Genomic DNA, 19535 nt, shown 5'->3' with positions numbered 1-19535 from the left:
TATTCTCTGCCCGTGCTGCAGAGATAGGGCATAGTAAAGAGAGAAACTGGAAGTTTCTTTTTGTCGAGCGACCACAGAAATTTTTACTAAGTCCCAGACATAACTGGGCAAATCTGCTGAAGATGGCAAAGTTGACAAATGTCACTAAGGGAAAAATTAAACCTTAAGAGTATTTTTGTTGTCCCTATGTAAGAAGAAAACAATTTAAAAAAATTAAATTCTTAGGGACCTTTGGTGAGTGCTCAGAGTTGGCAATTAGATTGTAAATAAACAAACAGCTTGTTACTTTGAAACTTAATGTAGTTCATTCAGAGGATAACAAACACAGAGCTCACACTCCACTTGCTTTACCTGCTGGTTTTAGCCTGGCAAAACACAATAGTATGTAGCTTTTGACAGCTCTCTTTTTATTCCTTTCCTGTTTTGGTCAAGAAAACGCCTCGTCTGTGTCCCTGCTCTTGCCAGCTAAGTCTGCTAGACTCTTGTCTCTCTTTGGAAAAGCAAACATCTTCAAGCAACTCATCCATTTCCCTTCATAATCTCATAATCATACTTGGCATTTAATTCTTTTCCTCTTCTCACACTATTTCACCTGAATATCTTCTGTCAGGTCCTCTTAAATTTCCTGGCACTACCCATAACTGTCCTTGTCCCCATTCAGCCTCTTACACAAGCCTTCAGTCTGCCTAGCTTCCATTTCTGCAGTTCTACAGATTTTTGGTATTGCCAGGTCCCACTGCTCTGAATCCAACTGATGTATAAGGCTTCTACATATCTTTTCACAGTTACAAGGCAACCTGGTCACATAACCTTTATCCTCGCATATCTCCATTATCTCTCATAATGTCTGGATTCAGTTTAAAAAAAAGAATCTACTTGCTTTTAAAAGTCTGCGTATATTTGCTCCAACATTTGGGTCTCTTGCTGTCTTTCTCTCTTCCTCTTTATTCTAGGTATGTAACAACTGCCTGAATGAATAAGTTCAGTAACATGTCTCTGGCAACAGATATTACCACATGCTTCAGTGGAAGGTGTAGGAAAAAAAAATGGACAGGTACCTATAGCTGTGCACAGAGAAAGTTTTTTCACAATCCTTTAAAGGAAAACCTCCCTTCTGTCCTGACACATGAGAAGAGATATTTGTTTAGCCTGATAAGTACACTTGAATATGTTAAAATAATAATTAAAATTTTAGTCAGTTTGATTTTATTTTTTTTTAAATAATATGGTTGGATTTTAAGTTCTTTGCTTTCTTTGTGTCAGGTTCCCCTCTGTGAAGAAGTGTAACTCCACTACAATTACATAATAGTCTTTCTTCATGCAGTGCATACTGTCTGGAACAGCCTCCCAACATCTTTCTATATATCCTGACAGTTCTTTAGGTATTCACCCTCAGCACTTCAAACCTGAGGTGAAAGCAATTCCCTTCTATCTTGTCTCATCTATGGACAGTTTTTCCTTCTGGTAATTTGCATATCATATTTGCATGTCATACTATTACTATCTAAGCAGGTTTTATTATTACCATCCAAACAGGTTTCAGATGGTTTTTGCTATAGAAGGTTAAGTCTTACTACATCAAAGGAAGTTTTTCAGTGCTAGCCCTTCTTATTCTGTCTTCAGACACATAGTCACGGAAGAGTAGGAACATCATAATCAGACTACCACAGAAAAACATGATTGTATAACCAAAGGTCTAGCAGACTGTTAGGGATAAGCAAACTCTCAGATGGAACAGTGTTTTGGAGACAAAGATGAAGAGCAAATAGCTAGCAGGGGAAAAAGAAAAGTAGAACTGTTCCAGCACAGAATATTGCCCAAGATACCCTTAACAAAGGGGCAGAGGGTGGGGAGGAGGACTTTTTGGATCAGCAACTGGAAGAAGAAAGCTAACTCTGACTGATGTATGAGTAAGCAGAATATTCAGAAACTGCCAGGGCTGGAGGGTCTTTCTTTGGTCACCTTTAATTCAACACGAGAGAAAATTTTTGCTATGGCCATTTATTCTGAAAGCTTATCTTTCTCCAGTTTGCTTTTTTTATACCTGTCATGGTTTAAGCCCAGCCATCAACTAGGCACCACACAGCTGCTCGCTCACTCCCCTGCCCTCCACCAAGTGGGATAGGGGAGAGAATTCGGAGAGGGGGGAAAAAAAAGGTAAAACTTGTGGGTTGAGATAAGAACTATTTAATAATTAAAATAAAATAAAATGTAATACTAACAGGAATAATAATAAACTATAATAATATTTGTAATGAAAAGGAATGAAATGAAATAAAATAAAATAAAGGAGAAAATAAAAACAAGAAAAGACAAGTGATGCACAATACAATTGCTCACCACCCACTGACCGATGCCTAAGCAGTGATCTGCCCCTCCTGGACAACTCCCCCTGGTTTATATACTAAGCATGACATTCTATGGCATGGAATATCCCTTTGGCTAGTTCAGGTCAGCTGTCCTGGCCATGCTCCCTCCCAGCTTCTTGTGCACCTGCTTGTTAGCAGACCGTGGGGAACTGAAAAATCCTTAACTTAGGGTAAGCATACTTAGCAACAACTAAACCATCAGTGTGTTATCAATATTATTCTCACGCTAAATCCAAAACACACTGTATCAGCTATTGAGAAGAAAATTAACTCTATCCCAGCCAAAACCAGAACAATACTCTTCATACCTTCCTCTCCCCTCCTTCTCTTTCAGAACATAAGATCCTGAAATGTCCGTCTCTGCTTGTATAATAATAATAGTAATAATAATTGTTATAATAACAACAACAACAACAACAATAAGCCATGCTAAAGTGAAAAGCTGCTGAAGGGATTGAAGGGAGGGGGGTATGGATGAGACAGGCCCACGTGATGGAGGAAGCAGGGCCTTGTTAGTATGAGCTGTCACTATGAATCGAGGGCAGCTCATCTCAAGCTCACTCCTAACGATCTTGAGGAAGAGCAAGGGAAAAAAGACCCAAACACATGAAGAAGCCATTCAGTACACATTGCTGTTTAAGTTGGCCTCCCCTGGAACTGTTTCAGTGCACAAGAGAGGCACCTTAAAGAGAGACACCCAACACACCCAGAGACAGCAAGAGACACCTGGAGGAACAGGAGTGGTCAGAAAAGCCAAACAGAAGCAAAAAGAAGAGGGTAGATTTGGTGATTCCAGGCAGGAGAAGGAAGCAGCTACTCAATTAAATTACCTCAGATATAGATGAAGAAGGCTGAGATGAGAAGCACAAAGAAAGAGAATTCTTTAGGATGTTAACAGAACACCCACCTCTCTCCAGGAGAAGCCAAAGGAACTGCCTGCAATTACCATACAAATTACTCAGCTACATCTTTTACTGTAAACAAAAACTGATCACCCACTTGCAGCCAGCCTTTTAAGGAGACCAGGTATCCTATACATGCTCTGCTACTCAGTGCCTGTCAGGTAACATTTCAAAGGGAAGAAACTGATGTTGTCAAACCCCTGGCACCGGCTAACAGTAGGAAATTACTTGGGGTGTATATATATTCCCTTCCTTTCCATAGCACAGAAGCAGAAATGACAAGATGTGATTTAACCAAGAGCATGATGCCACATCTGGTTTTGCAGCATTTCTCTTGAGCTTTACTGAAGCCTGGTTTTGCAGGGATTTCCACAACTACACTGTGGAATCTCATTGGGGATTTGTTTGAGTTTAACATTTACACATCTCTAAATGTTTATAGACATTTGCTCTCACTTACTTCAAATTGTTCCCCCTTTCTGCTCCTCCTCACATTACTCCTCATTATATCCTCTTAAACAAGCTGTGTACAATTCCTCTCCATACTAGCTTATACATGCTTGTAAAGAACAACATATGCCCAGTTTCTTATTGTTGACATTTAGCAGAACTGTATGCCTGTATGCATGTGGCTCTCTCCAGTTCCAGTCCTCGTATATGGTATTTACAGAAAACCAGAATTTGCTTCATGCTGTTCTCCATTTTCCTCCGTATATATAAGCCTTCTGTATGCTATCCATCAGTCTGACCTACTCTTCAACTCTTTAATCTCTCCCCTTCCTTTGAATGCCCACACAAACCATTAGTATTTCAGTTTACTCATCCCTGTGGTTTAGTTCCTAGTTACAAGGATCACAGCACCTTTGATAGAACTGTACAAGTGTGGCAGGTTCACCCGCCCTGATAAAGACTGAAAGTTCTTGACCGCTGAAAGGAAAAGGCTAAACTAGAAGCTGTGGTTTGGGGGTCGAGCTGCCCAGCCCACGTGGAGTCACGTACACAGAGTGACCCAAGTCATGCACTCCAGCCACCTGAGCCTGCCAGAAGCACCTCATCCAATGCATTACCTCGTTTAAGAGAAGTTTCTAGACCCCTGACCACATACGACCACGAGCCCCGACCTGACCTAGGGTATAAATGGAGCCTGCCAGGAGACCTTTGAGCCAGTCTTCCTCGGAGCAGTGGATCTGCAGTCAGAGACTCTCCCCTTAGATCAGGACACCGTCTAAGTAAACTTCCCGGGATTCAGTGCCTCGCCTTATTGGTGATACAAGCATTTTGAGTCATCATTCTAAGCTTAGATTTCGTTACAGTTCATGTAGTGATAGTTCCCAACTGACATCCTGAACATGTAAATAAGTTGTGTTTGTCGCAGCATTTACCACCTAATATTCCTGTTCAATCTGGCTGTTATATCTCAATACCACATAACATTCCCGTTTAATTTGACTGTTGCATTTTGAAATCATTAAAGAAAGTTGACTTTTGAAACATATTGCTGTTGGCCTAGTGTTTCTGCAACAACACCACATTTTAATATTTCTGCCATGTAACAAGCCAAAAAAAAAATATCTTTGTTTCCTGTTGAAAGGAGAATAATATTCCAAGATCACTTATCAGAACAGCAAAGTTGAAAAGGTACGAACAAGGTAGAAGAAAATACATGGCATGCAGAAGAACCCAGAGCAGTTTCAGTAAACTGTAGTTTTCATATCCTTTTATAACCCACAGGAGTGCACAGCATTAACACATCCCATCCCAGGGTCACATATATTTAGGTGATGAGTAAATATCATTGCATACATTCTTTCTTGTCATACAGCGCCTACCTGTATCTTTAACTGTATCTTCATCATTAGACAGTACCTATCTGTCTCTCTATTTTCCAATTCCTTACTTTGATATGCAGCAAGGCCAAGGTGGACACAATTGATGAAACACTCAGTACCACTTATTAAAGTGCACTAGAGTATGAACTGAAATGAGGAGAACGGAAGGTGGTGTATGGCAACAAGAAAGGATGGAAAAACAGAGTATGTCAAAACATAGACAAAAAAAGAAAAGTGAACAGGTGAAAAATGCTAGAAAGACTGACTGAAGTATAAGAAGATGAAATGGAGAAAAGTAGGAAATAGAGAAGGTGAAGAGGAAATGAAGAAATGCTCTCTAAGACCTGTTGTGGCAAGCTGACGCTCACAACATCCCTGTCAAACCCCGACAGAGTCCCCTGTCTTGCACAGTGAAGCAACATGCTTGGTCTGACCCACAGAACCACATCTCCCATTGCCTTCTTCTCTGGGGCAGCGTCCACCCCAACAACTCTTCTCCATATACAACCACATCAGCTGCTAAACTCATTTTTTTTGTCAAGAGGGAAGAAAGGAAAGCCCATTCAGAGAAAGCAGGAATGAGAAGGGCAGAAGTGAAATCATGGAACTAGCAGGGCAAGATGAAAAAGGGCACAACACACAAGTAAGAAGACAAAGCTCTAGGATTCAAAAGATAAAAGCAAATCAAATGAGAGACAGAACTGGAAACTTTGGGACTCATACGCAGGGATCTCCTCACCTGACTGGCTGGTGCTAACATTGATGGTGGCATAGTGGGGTGCTTCTGAACTCAATTCAGTCACCAAATTGACAGCCTGGATCTCAAAGGTGTACTGCACACGGGCCAAGAGGTTGGAGACTTGCACACGACTTTCTGTCAGGCCCACTTGGCGTGGTTCAAATTGCACGCTGTCCCCACAGCGCACGCATGGCCCTGAGGACCCTGCTGGGCATACTTTGCAGATGACATTGAAGAAAACATCCTTGCGGCCACCTAGGTCCTTGGGGAGGCGCCAGGTCAGGAGCACGTTGGAGCCAACGATTTCATAGCTAAGGTCACGGGGAGCAGATGGGATGCCTAGAAGACAGAAGATCAAAATCCCATGAAAGAATGGGAAAGAGGTGGAGGAGGGGAGAAGACAAAGCAGGGGGAAAAGAACAGGAGAACAAGTTGATTTTTCTTCTTATTCTTACTCTTCTCTAGTTGTTTCTCTGAACAAGGCTAAGAAAAATATATTTTTTGATACATCAAATATATACTTACATACACAAAGGAGCAACTGTACTAGTACATTTTAGAGAAACAAAATTAACAGGAAGGGTCTTTGTTTCAAGGGTGCGACTTTTACTTTTCCCTAAAGGAACAGCCAGTGTTTAGGGAAATTCCAAGCCTTTGAAATTTTAAACTTTGCACTAACTTAGTAAAGATTTGTCTCTACTGAGACCTGTAATTCTCTCCTTTGGCACCCAATATCTCTGAACTCTCTCAGACTTCACTTAGCCTGTTCCATCTATTGCAGGAACTGAACATCACTTTCCCTGTGATTATTTCTGTTGCCAGCCAGATTCCTGAATGGCATCAGGAGTAACCTGACAGCTGATAAACTGCCCGTTCTGTGCATCCAACACTTCCCCTACTGGCACAGAGACAGTGAAGAGAAGGAAGAAAATGCAGAGGATGAGAAGATGGCATGGGTATGAGAATGGGACAAGATACTGGAGCCAGAAAATGAAAAGCTCAGACAGGTGAAAATAAGCAGCAGTGTTGCACTGCTAAAGCTGGGCATGGGCACAAAGCAAGACTGGAAGGGCAGGGACAGAAAGGCTGAGCTCAGTAACAGGGAGGGGCAAGGGAAACATGATTTACAGAACATTTCCCTCTAAAGGCCATAATGAAATCCAAGAACCTTCATTCTCATCATTATTCTATCGGGAAGAAATATCAATGAAAACTAAGGGCAAAGCCTTTTCTCTGACACTGATCAGTAGTATAAAGGATGACATCATCAATCAGTACAGGTGGATGAAGTCTTTTGGGGGGATCTCTCTGGCTGCAATCTTATTCATTGCTAGACCATTTGAGTATTTCCAATAGCTGTATTTCCCTGGGGACTCACATTTCCAGTATTGTTAAAAAAAATAAATTATGCTGGAAAATTGCACACAGAAGACTGTTTAAAAAATGTATTACTGACAAGATGAAGCATTTGTACATCAGGGAATGTCAGAATTAAATTTTATTTTGTGATCTTAACTGGGCCACTCGGCATTTGCATTGTGTAGTATTTAATTGCATGATCACATATTAGTTTTCCCTGAGGATTCTTATCACAGTCAATGCAAAGGATAGATAACTACTCAGGAAAAATAATCCCTGTGAGGTAAAGATTGCTTGATGCTGCTGAAGATGGATTCTGTGCAGTATAGGAAGCAAAGGATTACAGAAAAAAACCACAATCACATTTCCTAATTTCTGAGTGTTTAACTTCAGAGCCATAAAGTGTTTGCAAGATGCTTTAGAAAGTTAATTTTTTTCCCTGTCACTTCCACAAAGTTTAAGGGTGATGTTTGATATATTATTTAAACTATATTTTTGAGTGCTAATCAATAACTTTATTTCATTTTCTGCATCTAATTATTCTTTCTTGACCTGTTAATATTCATAGCCAATGACTGTGAAAAGTCAAAACTGATGAGAACCATAGAGAAGCCAATGAAAAAATTAATTATTTTCCCATAAATAAAATTTGCAGAATTTTAATTCTGTGCAGTAAATATGGTCTTCACACTTTCAGTGATAAAGGGAAGAAAATACTGGTCAACTCCTTCAATGAACAATGTTTACCCTGTGTACGAAATGAGTTTAGCATTTCATGAGAAATTAGTAAATTATTATTAAAAGTTGTACCTTATGCATATTTGCAATGGACTTATTTAAGGTTGCAGGAGTTATCTAAAATTTGACATTTTTCATTTCTGAGCAGCTAGTATTGCAACACCCCAGTATTCTCAAAACATAGTTTCACCAATGCATCAACATTGTAAAAAGCATGTGGGTACACTTCTGCCTTCTCATCTACATTCAGTGAGTGGATATACGCTGTAGTCAACTGGAGGAGCAAAGGGAAGTTTTGGGTTATTTCAGAGGTCATAAGAAGAGGTGAATTGCAACTCCCCTGAATCATTCAGGCACATTCTCTCTCATTAGCTGCCCTTCTTGCTTTCAAACACTCCATCCAAATACTTACCAGTGCAGGGAGCATCAGAATTGTCCGAAGCAGATCGATAGTAGCGGTTCTGACACACACATTCACTGGAACCTGGCAGTGGAGCGTGGCTGTGGGCAGGGCATAGATAGCAGGGGTCATCTCCCACAGATACTTTAAAGAAACCAAGGGGACAGGCTAAGAGGAGGAAAATGAGAGGCAAAAGCAGGAAACTCATTAATTCAGATTCCAGAAATAACGCAGTCTTATTTACATTTAACTCAGGCTGCTGCTGCGGGAGAAATTATTACATATAGTATCCACTAGTGGTTTTGCTGCTTTATGGAGCATGTATAGTTGAAGTTGCAATTTCAAAACAGTTTATTCTATACAATAGGTGCTTAAATTGATTCATTGGCAGATGAAAAAGAACCAGTCCAGAGACAGCTCTGGCCATCTGAAATAATTGTCTTCTCGTTACTCACTCAAAGAGCTTTAGTGTTGGAGGAGCCAAAGAGCATAGCCAGGTGATCTGTCTGGAAACAGCCTTAGCAGTTACAGGTATCATCCACACCTCCTCCTCCCCACCCAATACAGCTACCAAAATGGATTTTTTATGCCGTCTTCAACAGTTTCATTGCTCAAAGTAATTTAAGCTACCATAGTTGATTTAGCATCAAAATTAGGAGCAGGCGCTCAGATTGGCAGACCTATTGTTTCCCTGTAGTTCTGGAAACTTCCCAATAATGGATAAAAGCCTCCTGATTTAGTCAAATTTAATCTGCAAATGCACAGGAACATGCCTATGCAAAAAACTGAAACAAGAATGGAAATCCATTCTACAGGGAAAGAAAATGAAAAAAATAATAATTTATTAACAATATGGGAGTATGGCAAATTCTAGGTTTAGCAAAGATGCTATGCTGAATTACATAACAGAAGGTGCTTGGATCTTACACTGAAGTGCTAGGATAAAGCTTTTACAATTTTTATGTCAGTTTCTAAAGCTGATTTTCTATATAAATAGATACAGCTCTTATTTTATGGACTAACAAGCTCAGGTGAAAGTTCATTTGTGGACTGACATTGGTTAGTTAACTTCACAATAAAGAACATTTACAGGGAAGGGGAAACTTTCAGATAGACCCCAGATGAGCATTTGCTGTCGAAAGACACAAGGAACACACTCAAGTGAAGAACTGCCCTAGTGATTACCATAAGCAGAACATTCCAAAGGATTGTGGGTAGCAAAAACTTATGTAAAAAAAGAAAAATGTGTATGAGAAGAATATTGTATACAGGTGTTAATACAAAATTAGAGTATCTAATGAATGTTCTGAAACAGAACGCTACACCAGAAGCTGCAGAATTAGCCCATCTGGTTATTACTTACTGTACTTACAGGCTTCCACCTCCAATAACAATTATTTGGAAATGTTTCTAAACCACATGGGTGCTGAGTGGCCATTGATGCAACTTTCTTAACAAATAACTTCTGAAGAACAGAGCAGCTTGCTTATCTAACCCTCTTCTCATATGTGTTCAATTGCCTTTGCTTTGGGTTTTCAAAGCCCATTGTAGAATTTTTGATGTATACTGTGGGACTGCAGGTATGCAAACCTTAACAAAGCTGAAAAGGTTACAGCTGCAGTCCAGACATAACAGCCAATAACATCTGTGGAGTCTCATCAGCTTTATGCCTGTTATATTACTTCATCCTCTCTGTCAGAAGTCTTCTTGGCTGCAGAGTAACCTCCACATGTACTGTGATAAGAGTGGTAAGTCCTGGAACAGTTCAGACCATAAAAGGGACTTCAGTAACCCTGAATGATAGCTATTAGATAGGAGAACACCGATTCTTCCCAGCACTCAGAAAATGACAACATGCAGTATGTGATACATTGCCATATGGAAAGGAATGGGGAAGAATAGATTGTAATTTTGCATATGATGGATGATGGTAAGGAAAGAGCAACAGCCTTTGCCTTCAGGCCTTTATCCAGCAGAAAAATCAAATTATTCTCATATAGAAAGATCTGTCCCTATGTTCCTACGGAAAAAAAGTAAGTAAAATTTTGTCCACTTTATGAATTGTATCCCTTTCATTCAGTTTAAGGCTCTGCTAACAGCCACAGATGTAGAATAGAATTTTCACATTTCTTGGCAAATACACCTGTACTGAAACTATGAGTATTATGAATGGGAAGTTCTCATCCACCTCAGTGCACAGTCATTCAACCAAAATTTACCATTTTCAGGGATCTTCCTTTATCTATTTAAGAATAAATTTAAGAATGCTGAACTGAATGTGAATGTCTTTATTTTCTTACAAGCCATTTTATCTCATCTGGTTTTTCTTGCATTGAACCCCGTCTCAAGCTTTTGTCAAGGCTTAGAACTAATGGCACATTCATTCCACTTGTCAAGGTAGACCCTGGAGAATGGTTCTTTTTTCTTCATTCAGTTATACAGACGCTGACATGAAGTGCGACAATGACTTTGCTGCTAGTCACAATAGTGAAAATAAACAGGTAATGATAATGCCTGCAGTCTATGTGATGCTAAAAGGAAATCTATAGAGTATACAGACTTTACCCCTGCAGTGCAAAAACATACTTACCCTACAAGGGTAGTGCTAAGAGAATTCAGGTAGATTAATCTCTAGCCCAATTGCAAATCATATGGAAAGCTAGACAAAGCTGTGATTTAAGAAGAATTTGTCTGGTATTTAGTAAATAAAATCCATTTTAGAATAAACATGGTTGTGTTAAAAATAAACAAACATTTTTTACATGGTGCTATGAAGTCTACTGGCAACATGCTGTTGAGACTGGGGATGCAGGGACAAGGTCTGCAGTGATGGCACACTGTTGATGAGCTAGACAAAGGTATTAAGCAAAAGTGCGATGTTGTAGGTTTTACATAATGGAATGAACATTCTAATATCACTACCACCTCAGTAAAGAAAGCCAGTTTATATAAGGCAGAGCAAGTCTATTGCTTAAAAGGCCATGCAAGATTTCATTAATACTATACAGTCACTCCAATTGACCAAAAGCATTCAACACCTGCTTATAAAAACCAACCAACCAACCAACCCAGCAAGAATACAAACCTTTGTATAGGGACATGGTGTCTCCTAATGGATTACAATGTTATCTACTCATACCACAGATACAGTACAATACTACAGAGACAACACTTTGGAAAAGGTACTCTTAACAAATACTAGAGACCAAATACTTACAGCTATTCTTTTGTATTTGCCTCACAAAATCTAATTTCTTCATCCATGCACTGTCCTTGCCACTATACACTTGCACCATATGCAAAGCCAGGTTACTGCTGTCTCTCCTAGCACTGCCCAGTGTGCTATGCTTTTCGTGCTGTCATACTTAGGTCGTTTCTTGCTATCTATTCTCTCTCTTACTCGTTGAGGCAGCATCTGTTCTTGAATGTAATCCCAGTTAAACTCAGTGAATGAAGAATTGTTTGTTTATGCTGAAGAGTGATGTCAGCATGAAAACAAGTGACTTTACAGTAAATTACAAGTTTAAGTAAGAAGAATGCTTCTACTAACTAAAGCAGCAGGCTTCTGAGAAAAACTTCCAATACAAGCAGCAGACAAAAAAAAAAGCTTAACCACATTTAAGAAGGAAGGTAGCCTGTTTCTGAAGTGATTTTGTGATACAGTTGCCACTGAGAGCAAAGTAGCAGACAAGGTAAACACATCTCCGCTTCCCAGTGTCTCCAGACCCAACACTCCCTTGTCCTGTACTTAACATCAAGCAGAACGTGAAGCAGCCACATAGGCTCATTTATAAGCACTACACTACACCTGAGTAAACTGGACAAATAACATTCCACTGCAGCTGTTTCACCAACAAAACAAATTTCAGTAATATTTCTCTGTCCTCACATGCTCCCTCCCTTTTTGGAGAAGAGGTGGAATTTCTGCCATTTTGGCTATCATATTCCTCCTCAGTGACCCAAAGAATCAGATGAAAGAGGGGTCCATACAGTGAGTTAAAGGCTCCATTAAGGTGTATCATTTTTACAAGGTGAGTCAAGTACATAAAAACCACCAACTACGGTGGCTAATTAATTTTCTATGAAAAAAAATAACCCTAAAATATTAAGTAACCACATCACAGAGAGAAGGGAGTTAAGGCAGCTCCCTGTAAGAAAAAAATCAAGAGAGCAGGCTAGTATAACGGTACATGGTGATCCCCACTTATGCAGAGCACAGCCAAGTGCCGTTCTCAGTAGACCATGAACATCTCTGGCATGTGACACTCAGTCCATATTCCGCACAGATACCCATGATAGGCAGCTGAATCCCATCCCCAGGCAATACAATCAGTGGAACCTAATGAGCCGTGGAACAATTCAGTTGCCCATACATTTGAGAGGCCCCTGGCAACCATTCCCTCTGTCATCCAAATGGCATTCCAGTAGGTGCTGGGTCTTCCACTGTTCCTATGTCCTATCTGCCTACGTCCTCATGGAGAACACAGCATGGGCTTTGAGCACTGTCTCCCATAATATCCTCATAGACAACCTGATGAAGTATGGGGTGGGTGAGCAGACAGTGAGGTTAATTGAAAAATGCCTGAACAACTGAGCCCAGAGGGTGGTGACCACTGGAATGAAGTCTAGATGGAGGCCAGCACCTAGCGGTGTACCCCAGGGGTCAATACTGGGTCCAATACTGTTCAACACCTTCACTAATGACATGGTTGATGGGGGAGAGCGTACCCTCAGCAAGTTTGCAGATGATACAAAACTGGGAGGAGTGGGCTGCGCTGCCATCCAGAGGGATGGACAGGCTGCAGAAATGGGCTGACTGGACCCTCATGAAGTTCAACAAAGAGAAGTGCAGAGTCCTGCACCTGGGCAGGAATAATCCCATGAACCAGTATAGGCTGGGGGTGACCACCTGGCAAGCAGCTTGGCAGAAAGTGTCCTGGTGGACACCAAGTTGAACAGGAGCCAGCAATGTGTCCTTGTGGCAAAGAAGGCTAATGGTATCCTGGGCTGAATGAGGAGGAGTGTTGCCAGCAGGTCAAGGGGGGTGATCCTTCCCCTCCACTCAGCACTGGTGAGGCCATGTGTGGAGTCCTGTGTCCGTTTCTGGGCTCCCCAGTACATGAGAGACCTGGACATATTGGAGAGAATCCAGCAAATGGCCACAAAGATGATTAAGGCAATGGAGCATCTCTCACAGGAGGAGAGGCTGAGAGAGCCGGCACTGCTCAGCCTGGAGAAGAGAAGGCTTCCAGGGATCTCATGAATGTGCACAAATACTTGAAGGGAGGATGCAAAGAGGACAGACACGGGCTCTTTTCAGTGCTGCCCAGTGACAGGCCCAGAGGTGACCGGCACAAACTGAAACACAGGAGGTTCCTTCTGAACACAAGGAAACACTTTTTACCATGAGGGTGACGGAGCACTGGAGAAGGTTACCCAGAGGGGTTGTGGAGTCTCCCTCCTTGGAGAAATTCAAAAGTGGTCTGGACGTAGTCCTGGGCAACCTGTTCCAGGTGACCCTGCTTGAGCAGGGGTGGGTTGGAGAAGATGTCCTCCAGAGAGGTCTCTTCCAAGTTCAGCTACTCTGTGATTTCCCTCAAACATATGCAAATTAAAATGTGTGGATAGATCCCTGTGGTCTTGGCTGCCCCACTGCCACATCTTTCACCACATACATGATTGTGGGTAGACATGGAACAATGAATGGAAAATTCTTGACACTAGGCTACATCTCATTTCAGATTTTCAGAAGTGAAATGAGAATAGGATTGGCAGGTTCCCTCTGAGGGAGGAACCTGAGAAAAGAGTTTAAAGGAGACAGGAAAAGTGTAAAGGAAAGCGGTAAGGAAGAGACTCACCTACGCAGTTCAACTCACATGACAGAAATGGCAGCTGAGGAACTATGGAGTGGAATCCAGAGAAAATTAGGAGGAAAGATCTCTCCACAGTGATTATTTTTGTACTGTCTAGTGAAAAAAATTAATGACTACATAAACCTATAATCTCATGCTGGTATTTCCAGGAGAGATGGCAGACATAGAGAAAGGATCATGCTTTGGAAACTCATTCTGCCCCTAGGTATTTCTACTTCCAGAAGGAAAACAGTAAAATGAAATCATACAGCATACTGCAAGCAAAGTGGATTTGCAGTGATTAAACATGATTCACATCTCCCCCACCTTCCTAATGAAAAGATCGTTGCAAAAAAAAAAGACTATAACCTAAAATTTGTAGTTACTTGTATTTTACATTTGCAATTTTGACCAATAAGGCTGGATTGACTACAGTAGACATTTACTGGCCACCATGCAGCTAAAGAATGGCCTCCACAGGCAGGACTGCAGTTATCACAGACCTTCTGCTTCCACCTAAACCCTACCTCCTGCTGCTGCATCCAGTTAGGGAGCAGCTTACATTCACAAGCACCTTTATCCCTTTCCAAAATTGCCTAAGATATGCTAGCTCTCTGCACTCAGGACTTCAGCCCACAGATGGCAAGAATAATTGTTCCCATGACATGGAGCTTTTCCTGGCATTGCCTCAGTCCAATCACTCTATAAATAGTATATCAAAGGTCAAGTTGGGAGGAAAAAAATCCCCTAGCAATCTAAATAGGCAAAAGCCACTTCCTTTTATTCCAGCAGTTACAGTAAGCCTAGGGCTGTCTTTCCACACACAGACAGAATCCATCTTTCATTTGTTTCTGAAGGATCCCTTTTTTCACACCATGAGATTTTTCAGTTTCCATGTACCTTACATTCCCTTTCCCTGTCCACTTGATGTGGTCCTACAATCTCTGTGCATGACTCCTATGCACACTGGACACAGTCATAACTAATAACCAAGCTGAAGCAAGCCCACCATCACTAGGACTAGCATGTTTTGCTTTAGCAAACATTACCATCTCAGGACCATCCCAGAGAAAGCCTGACCAAGAGCAGCTTCTCCTGAAACACCTCCACTGGGTGCCTGCAGAACAACTTCACACAAACACCAACACCAGTTAAGCCACAGGCCTTGTCACTGGGGACAGTACGACTTGATCATCTCCCAGGCACCAGCACTTTCCAAGAAAACACCAATTTAGCTCTCATTGATTCACAATATCCAATGCAAGGACAGAGGGTTGCAGAGCTAGCACCTCAGGGGGCAGAGCAAGCTGCCACTTCCCATCAAGGCAAGGTTACTATGAAAGGAGAAGGCAGAGTTTGGAGTGCGCAAGCGCTTTTCTCTCAGCTTGTCTCAGTCATTTTTCATATCTTGGCACAGTGTCAGAACGCCACAACAGTTCAGCTCGGCACAGCTCATCCCAGAGACGCTGACCCAATTTTCCTCAGCTCCCCCCAACAACGCTTGCCTCTGTGTTGCCTGTATTTGCCTGACTGCTCAATAGAGATAAGTTTCACCTGGGAGGCCAGAGGAGCAGCTTCTAACAGACTTCTAACAAAAACAAGTATCAGCAGAGAAAAGTGCTGGAATCATGGAGTGTGGGGGGAAGGGGGGTGAAGAAACTGAAAATGGGGAGGGGACAGACCAAGAACAAAAATAGTTAGAGAAAGAGGCAGTGAAAAGCTCAATTGGACAATAAGGGCAGAGAGGAAATATTCCAAGAGTAAAACAAAATACAGCAAGGGGAGAGGGACCAAGAAGGGCAGTCAGAAACTTCAACAGAGCTTTAGGTACCCTAGAAGCATTTTTAGGGAACGTGATACAGGTGACACTGACTTTTGTCACTGACTTTTGATTTGGAACTGAGCTTGGACATAGGAAGACATTAAGAAGAGCACAAAATTGCTCTCTTCTTGGTGGAGACAAGTGATCTGTTTCTTATATGGGAGCTCTGCTCCCAGGTGTAGTGTGGGGCAGCAAGAATGAATGCTAGATGTGAGAGTATTGAAAATGAACAGAGTGTCAAAGCTGGCACTGGAGTCAAACTGGGAGGGATGAATGGACATAGCTGAATTTGAGGCCTGGGGAAAATGGGATGTGCAGAGCTACAGAGGGCCTCAAATGATAATGACTCTAGGCAAAGCAGAATCTGCATGGAGTTTAAATGAGAAGATAACTGGTACGGGCCATGCCACTTGCTTTAACGAGACAATGGGAGTCACTGTTAGAATAAGCCCTGAACTGAATCAGCTGGGAAGAGGGATGGAGTTTGGCAGTTACAGAGGGAAGGATGATGGAAAGGATTCAATAATTGATAATATTGTAGAATACGATTTAGACATTACTCTCTTATAATGCAAGAAAGATGGCATAATCAACATGCAGAAGACATACTAAAAAAGAAAAATCTAAGTAATTTTAGAAAATCACTGCTTTTTTTTGTCGCCAGAAATAAGCCTCCGGGTAGCTTATGGTGATAGGAAGTAATTTCCCACTGGGGCAGGCTATTAGACAGTGACTGTAACTGTGTATCTTGCATCTTGTTCTGAATAAGGTGGGATCAGCCAGAGTTAGAAGGCATGGTGAAGCGATAGGGCCCTAGGTTGATTTAGAGTTTCATAGTTTCTACAACTGTTTAGCTGGGGAAGAGATAGCGGAAAATAAAAGAAACATAAGGAGAGAAGAGTGTGGATTTGTGTTTTTTTAAATGGAGAAGGAGACCATCAAATCAACTGAAATAAAATAAATGAAGTGACTAAGTATTGTTTCCCGCTGAACTGTTGATAGGAGATCAGTTGAGTAAGGGATTTTTAGGTAAAAGAGGTGGAGCTGAAGCAATTACTAGCTAGTAATATATTGGGAGGACTGCCAGGGAATGGGCTGTGTGAAGAAAAAAAGGCAAAATAAGAGAGGAAACAGAAGGATGGAATATGAGTAGAGAGCAACCACTGGATTTAGGAAAAGCAGCAAACTGCTTGAAAAGCACCAAAATGTATGTGCATGTAGCAGAATAAGGCTGGAGAAGCTGATGAAAGGAGAAATACGTAAGGAAAAAAAAAAAAAGGTAGTCTAGCACAAGACACCGAACATTATTATCAACTGTGAGTTTACCTCGAAGTTGAAGCTCTTACTCAGGAGAGGCTAAGACACTGGGTTTGTTAATTGTAAAGAGAAGGCTTGGGGGGGGGCAACTTATGGGTGGCATCAGCCACTTAATGGGAGGATATAAAGAAGGTGTAGGCACAGAGTGGTAGAACATGAGACAATGGACACAAGTTGTAATAATCTCTTATTACATCTTATTACAGTCTCCTATATAGGAAAAAGAAATTTCACCATGGGTGTTGTCATACATTGGAACAGTTGCCCAGGGACATTGTGGAATCTTCATCTTTAGGAATACTGAAAACTACACTGGGATAGGCCTTGAGTGACCTAACCCAATTTGGTCCTGCTCAAAGCATGGGGTTGGCACAGATGAGTTCCACAGGTCCCTGCAATGTAGATTATTCTATGGTTTTAAAGGAAGCATCATGTAAGTGATTAAAATTTGAGAAGAGCTTATTGTGGGGGGATTTTTTTGCTAATAGGATATGCATATTTTTAGTAGACTACTGAAGGTTATGCTTTAACATAAATCTTAACATTTCCTTAGCCTCATACACTGAAAAATGTTTATCCAGGCTGGTGAGGAAGAACATCTTTTAATAATAGAAAAATAATCATGCAATATTCTTCCCAAGTGAACCCTCAAACAGCTGTGTGCACAGTTACTAGCTCCTGTAGTTATCAGTAACACAGATATGATTCCTTTGCAATCAGAAGGGACTACATATGGCCACAGGACATGGGCAATTTTATGGAATCCTCTTCTCCATATGACTTCTTCATATACCCTTGCATCCTACAGAAGAAGAGCCAGTTATAGGTACTACAGAAGACAGGCAGACCTTTCCTTAATACTCTCAGAAACATCCAGGGCAAGATGACAGAAGAAGCCATGTGGTGGGTTAACCTTGGTAAACAGCCAAATGTCCACCCAGCCACTCTCTCACTCCCCCTCCTCAGCAAGACGTAGCGAGAAAACAGGGTAAGAAAGTTTGTGGGTAGCGATAAAGCCAGGAAGATTGTTCACTAATTACTATCACAGGCAAAACAGACTTGGCTTGGGGAAAATTAATTTAATTTATTGCTGATTAAAATGGACTTGGGTAATGAGAAAACAAAAACAAACATTAAACCAACACTTTTCCTCCTCCCTCTCCCAAGCTCAACTTAAACTCTTTTCACGCCAAACTCTCCTACTCCACCCAAGCATCACAGGGTAGGATATGCGGTATACAATTTCTCTCTGTCACTTCTTCCCCCTCACACTTTTCCCCTGCCCCAGTGTGGGCTCTCCATGAGCCACAGTCCCTTCAGCAAATACCCATCTGCTCCGGCATGGGATCCTTCACAGGCTGCAGTGTGGATATCTGCTCTCACAATGAGCTCTTCCACAAGCTACAGAGAGTATCTGCTCCAGTGCCTGGAGTACCTCACCTCCTCCTTCTCTGATCTTGGTGTTCCCTCTGCTGTTTCTCACTGTTTTTGTTCCTTCCTCCCCTCCCTGGCTGATGTTTTCTGCTCCTTCTTAAGTAAGTTTGTACAGAGGTGTCACACACATGGCTAATGGGCTCAGCTCTTGTCCTGTGGTGGGTCCATTGCAGAGCTGTCTGGAAAAAGCTATGTCTGGTATGGGACAGCCCCTGCCCCCTTGCCGCAGAGGCCACCCCATCAGCCCCCACCACTACCAGAACCTTGCCACGTAAATCCAATACACAATGATATCCAACAAGGGGATCAGCAGCCCAAGTCCAACAAGGGGACTTCAACAAGGATGCAAAGACCTGCCCCCAGTCTCATGACTGAAATAGCTCCCTCCACTCTATCCCTTTCTAAATATGGTTCCATCTATGTTTTTCTCCTATAGTCCCATGATCTTCTCTCCCTCAGACATCAAAGCTGGATAAAGGGAGAAGAGTCAGTTCTCTGAGCTACAGAAACAGCAGGTGGGTAGTTGGAAGGTAACTGCAGATTAGGGGTATACTGATATAGTAATGGCACGTTTTCAGTGATGTAGGACAAACATCATACTGCATACTGCTATGGGACTGAGTAGAAAAACAGACATGGAACTTGACTGGCAGAACTGACTTGGAATTAATTTGTATTTGAACTTGAAAGACAAAAAAAGATAAATTCCATATTATTAAATTAATAGTTCTATTTCAGTGATTTTTCAAGCTAAGAGCTCACCTTACTTCTTCC

At 41.6% G+C, this 19535-nt stretch overlaps 1 protein-coding gene across 4 annotated transcripts in view; it reads right to left on the bottom strand.

The window, feature by feature from the left end:
• Positions 1–19535, bottom strand: part of LOC126048821 (ephrin type-B receptor 5) — a 78596-nt gene that overhangs the window by 19331 nt on the left and 39730 nt on the right. For all 4 annotated transcript variants that reach the window (XM_049824262.1, XM_049824260.1, XM_049824259.1 and 1 more), the window contains exons 5-6: positions 8349–8504; positions 5840–6178 (exon numbers count right to left, since the gene is read on the bottom strand). In XM_049824262.1, coding sequence (XP_049680219.1) covers positions 5840–6178; positions 8349–8504 — 495 coding nt within the window. The remainder of the gene's footprint in view (positions 1–5839; positions 6179–8348; positions 8505–19535) is intronic.

Source organism: Accipiter gentilis, chromosome 21 (genome assembly GCF_929443795.1).
Source record: "Accipiter gentilis chromosome 21, bAccGen1.1, whole genome shotgun sequence".
Classification (NCBI taxonomy): domain Eukaryota; kingdom Metazoa; phylum Chordata; class Aves; order Accipitriformes; family Accipitridae; genus Astur; species Astur gentilis.
Note: the sequence above shows the minus strand (reverse complement) of the source record. Positions and strands in the feature narration are given on the sequence as shown.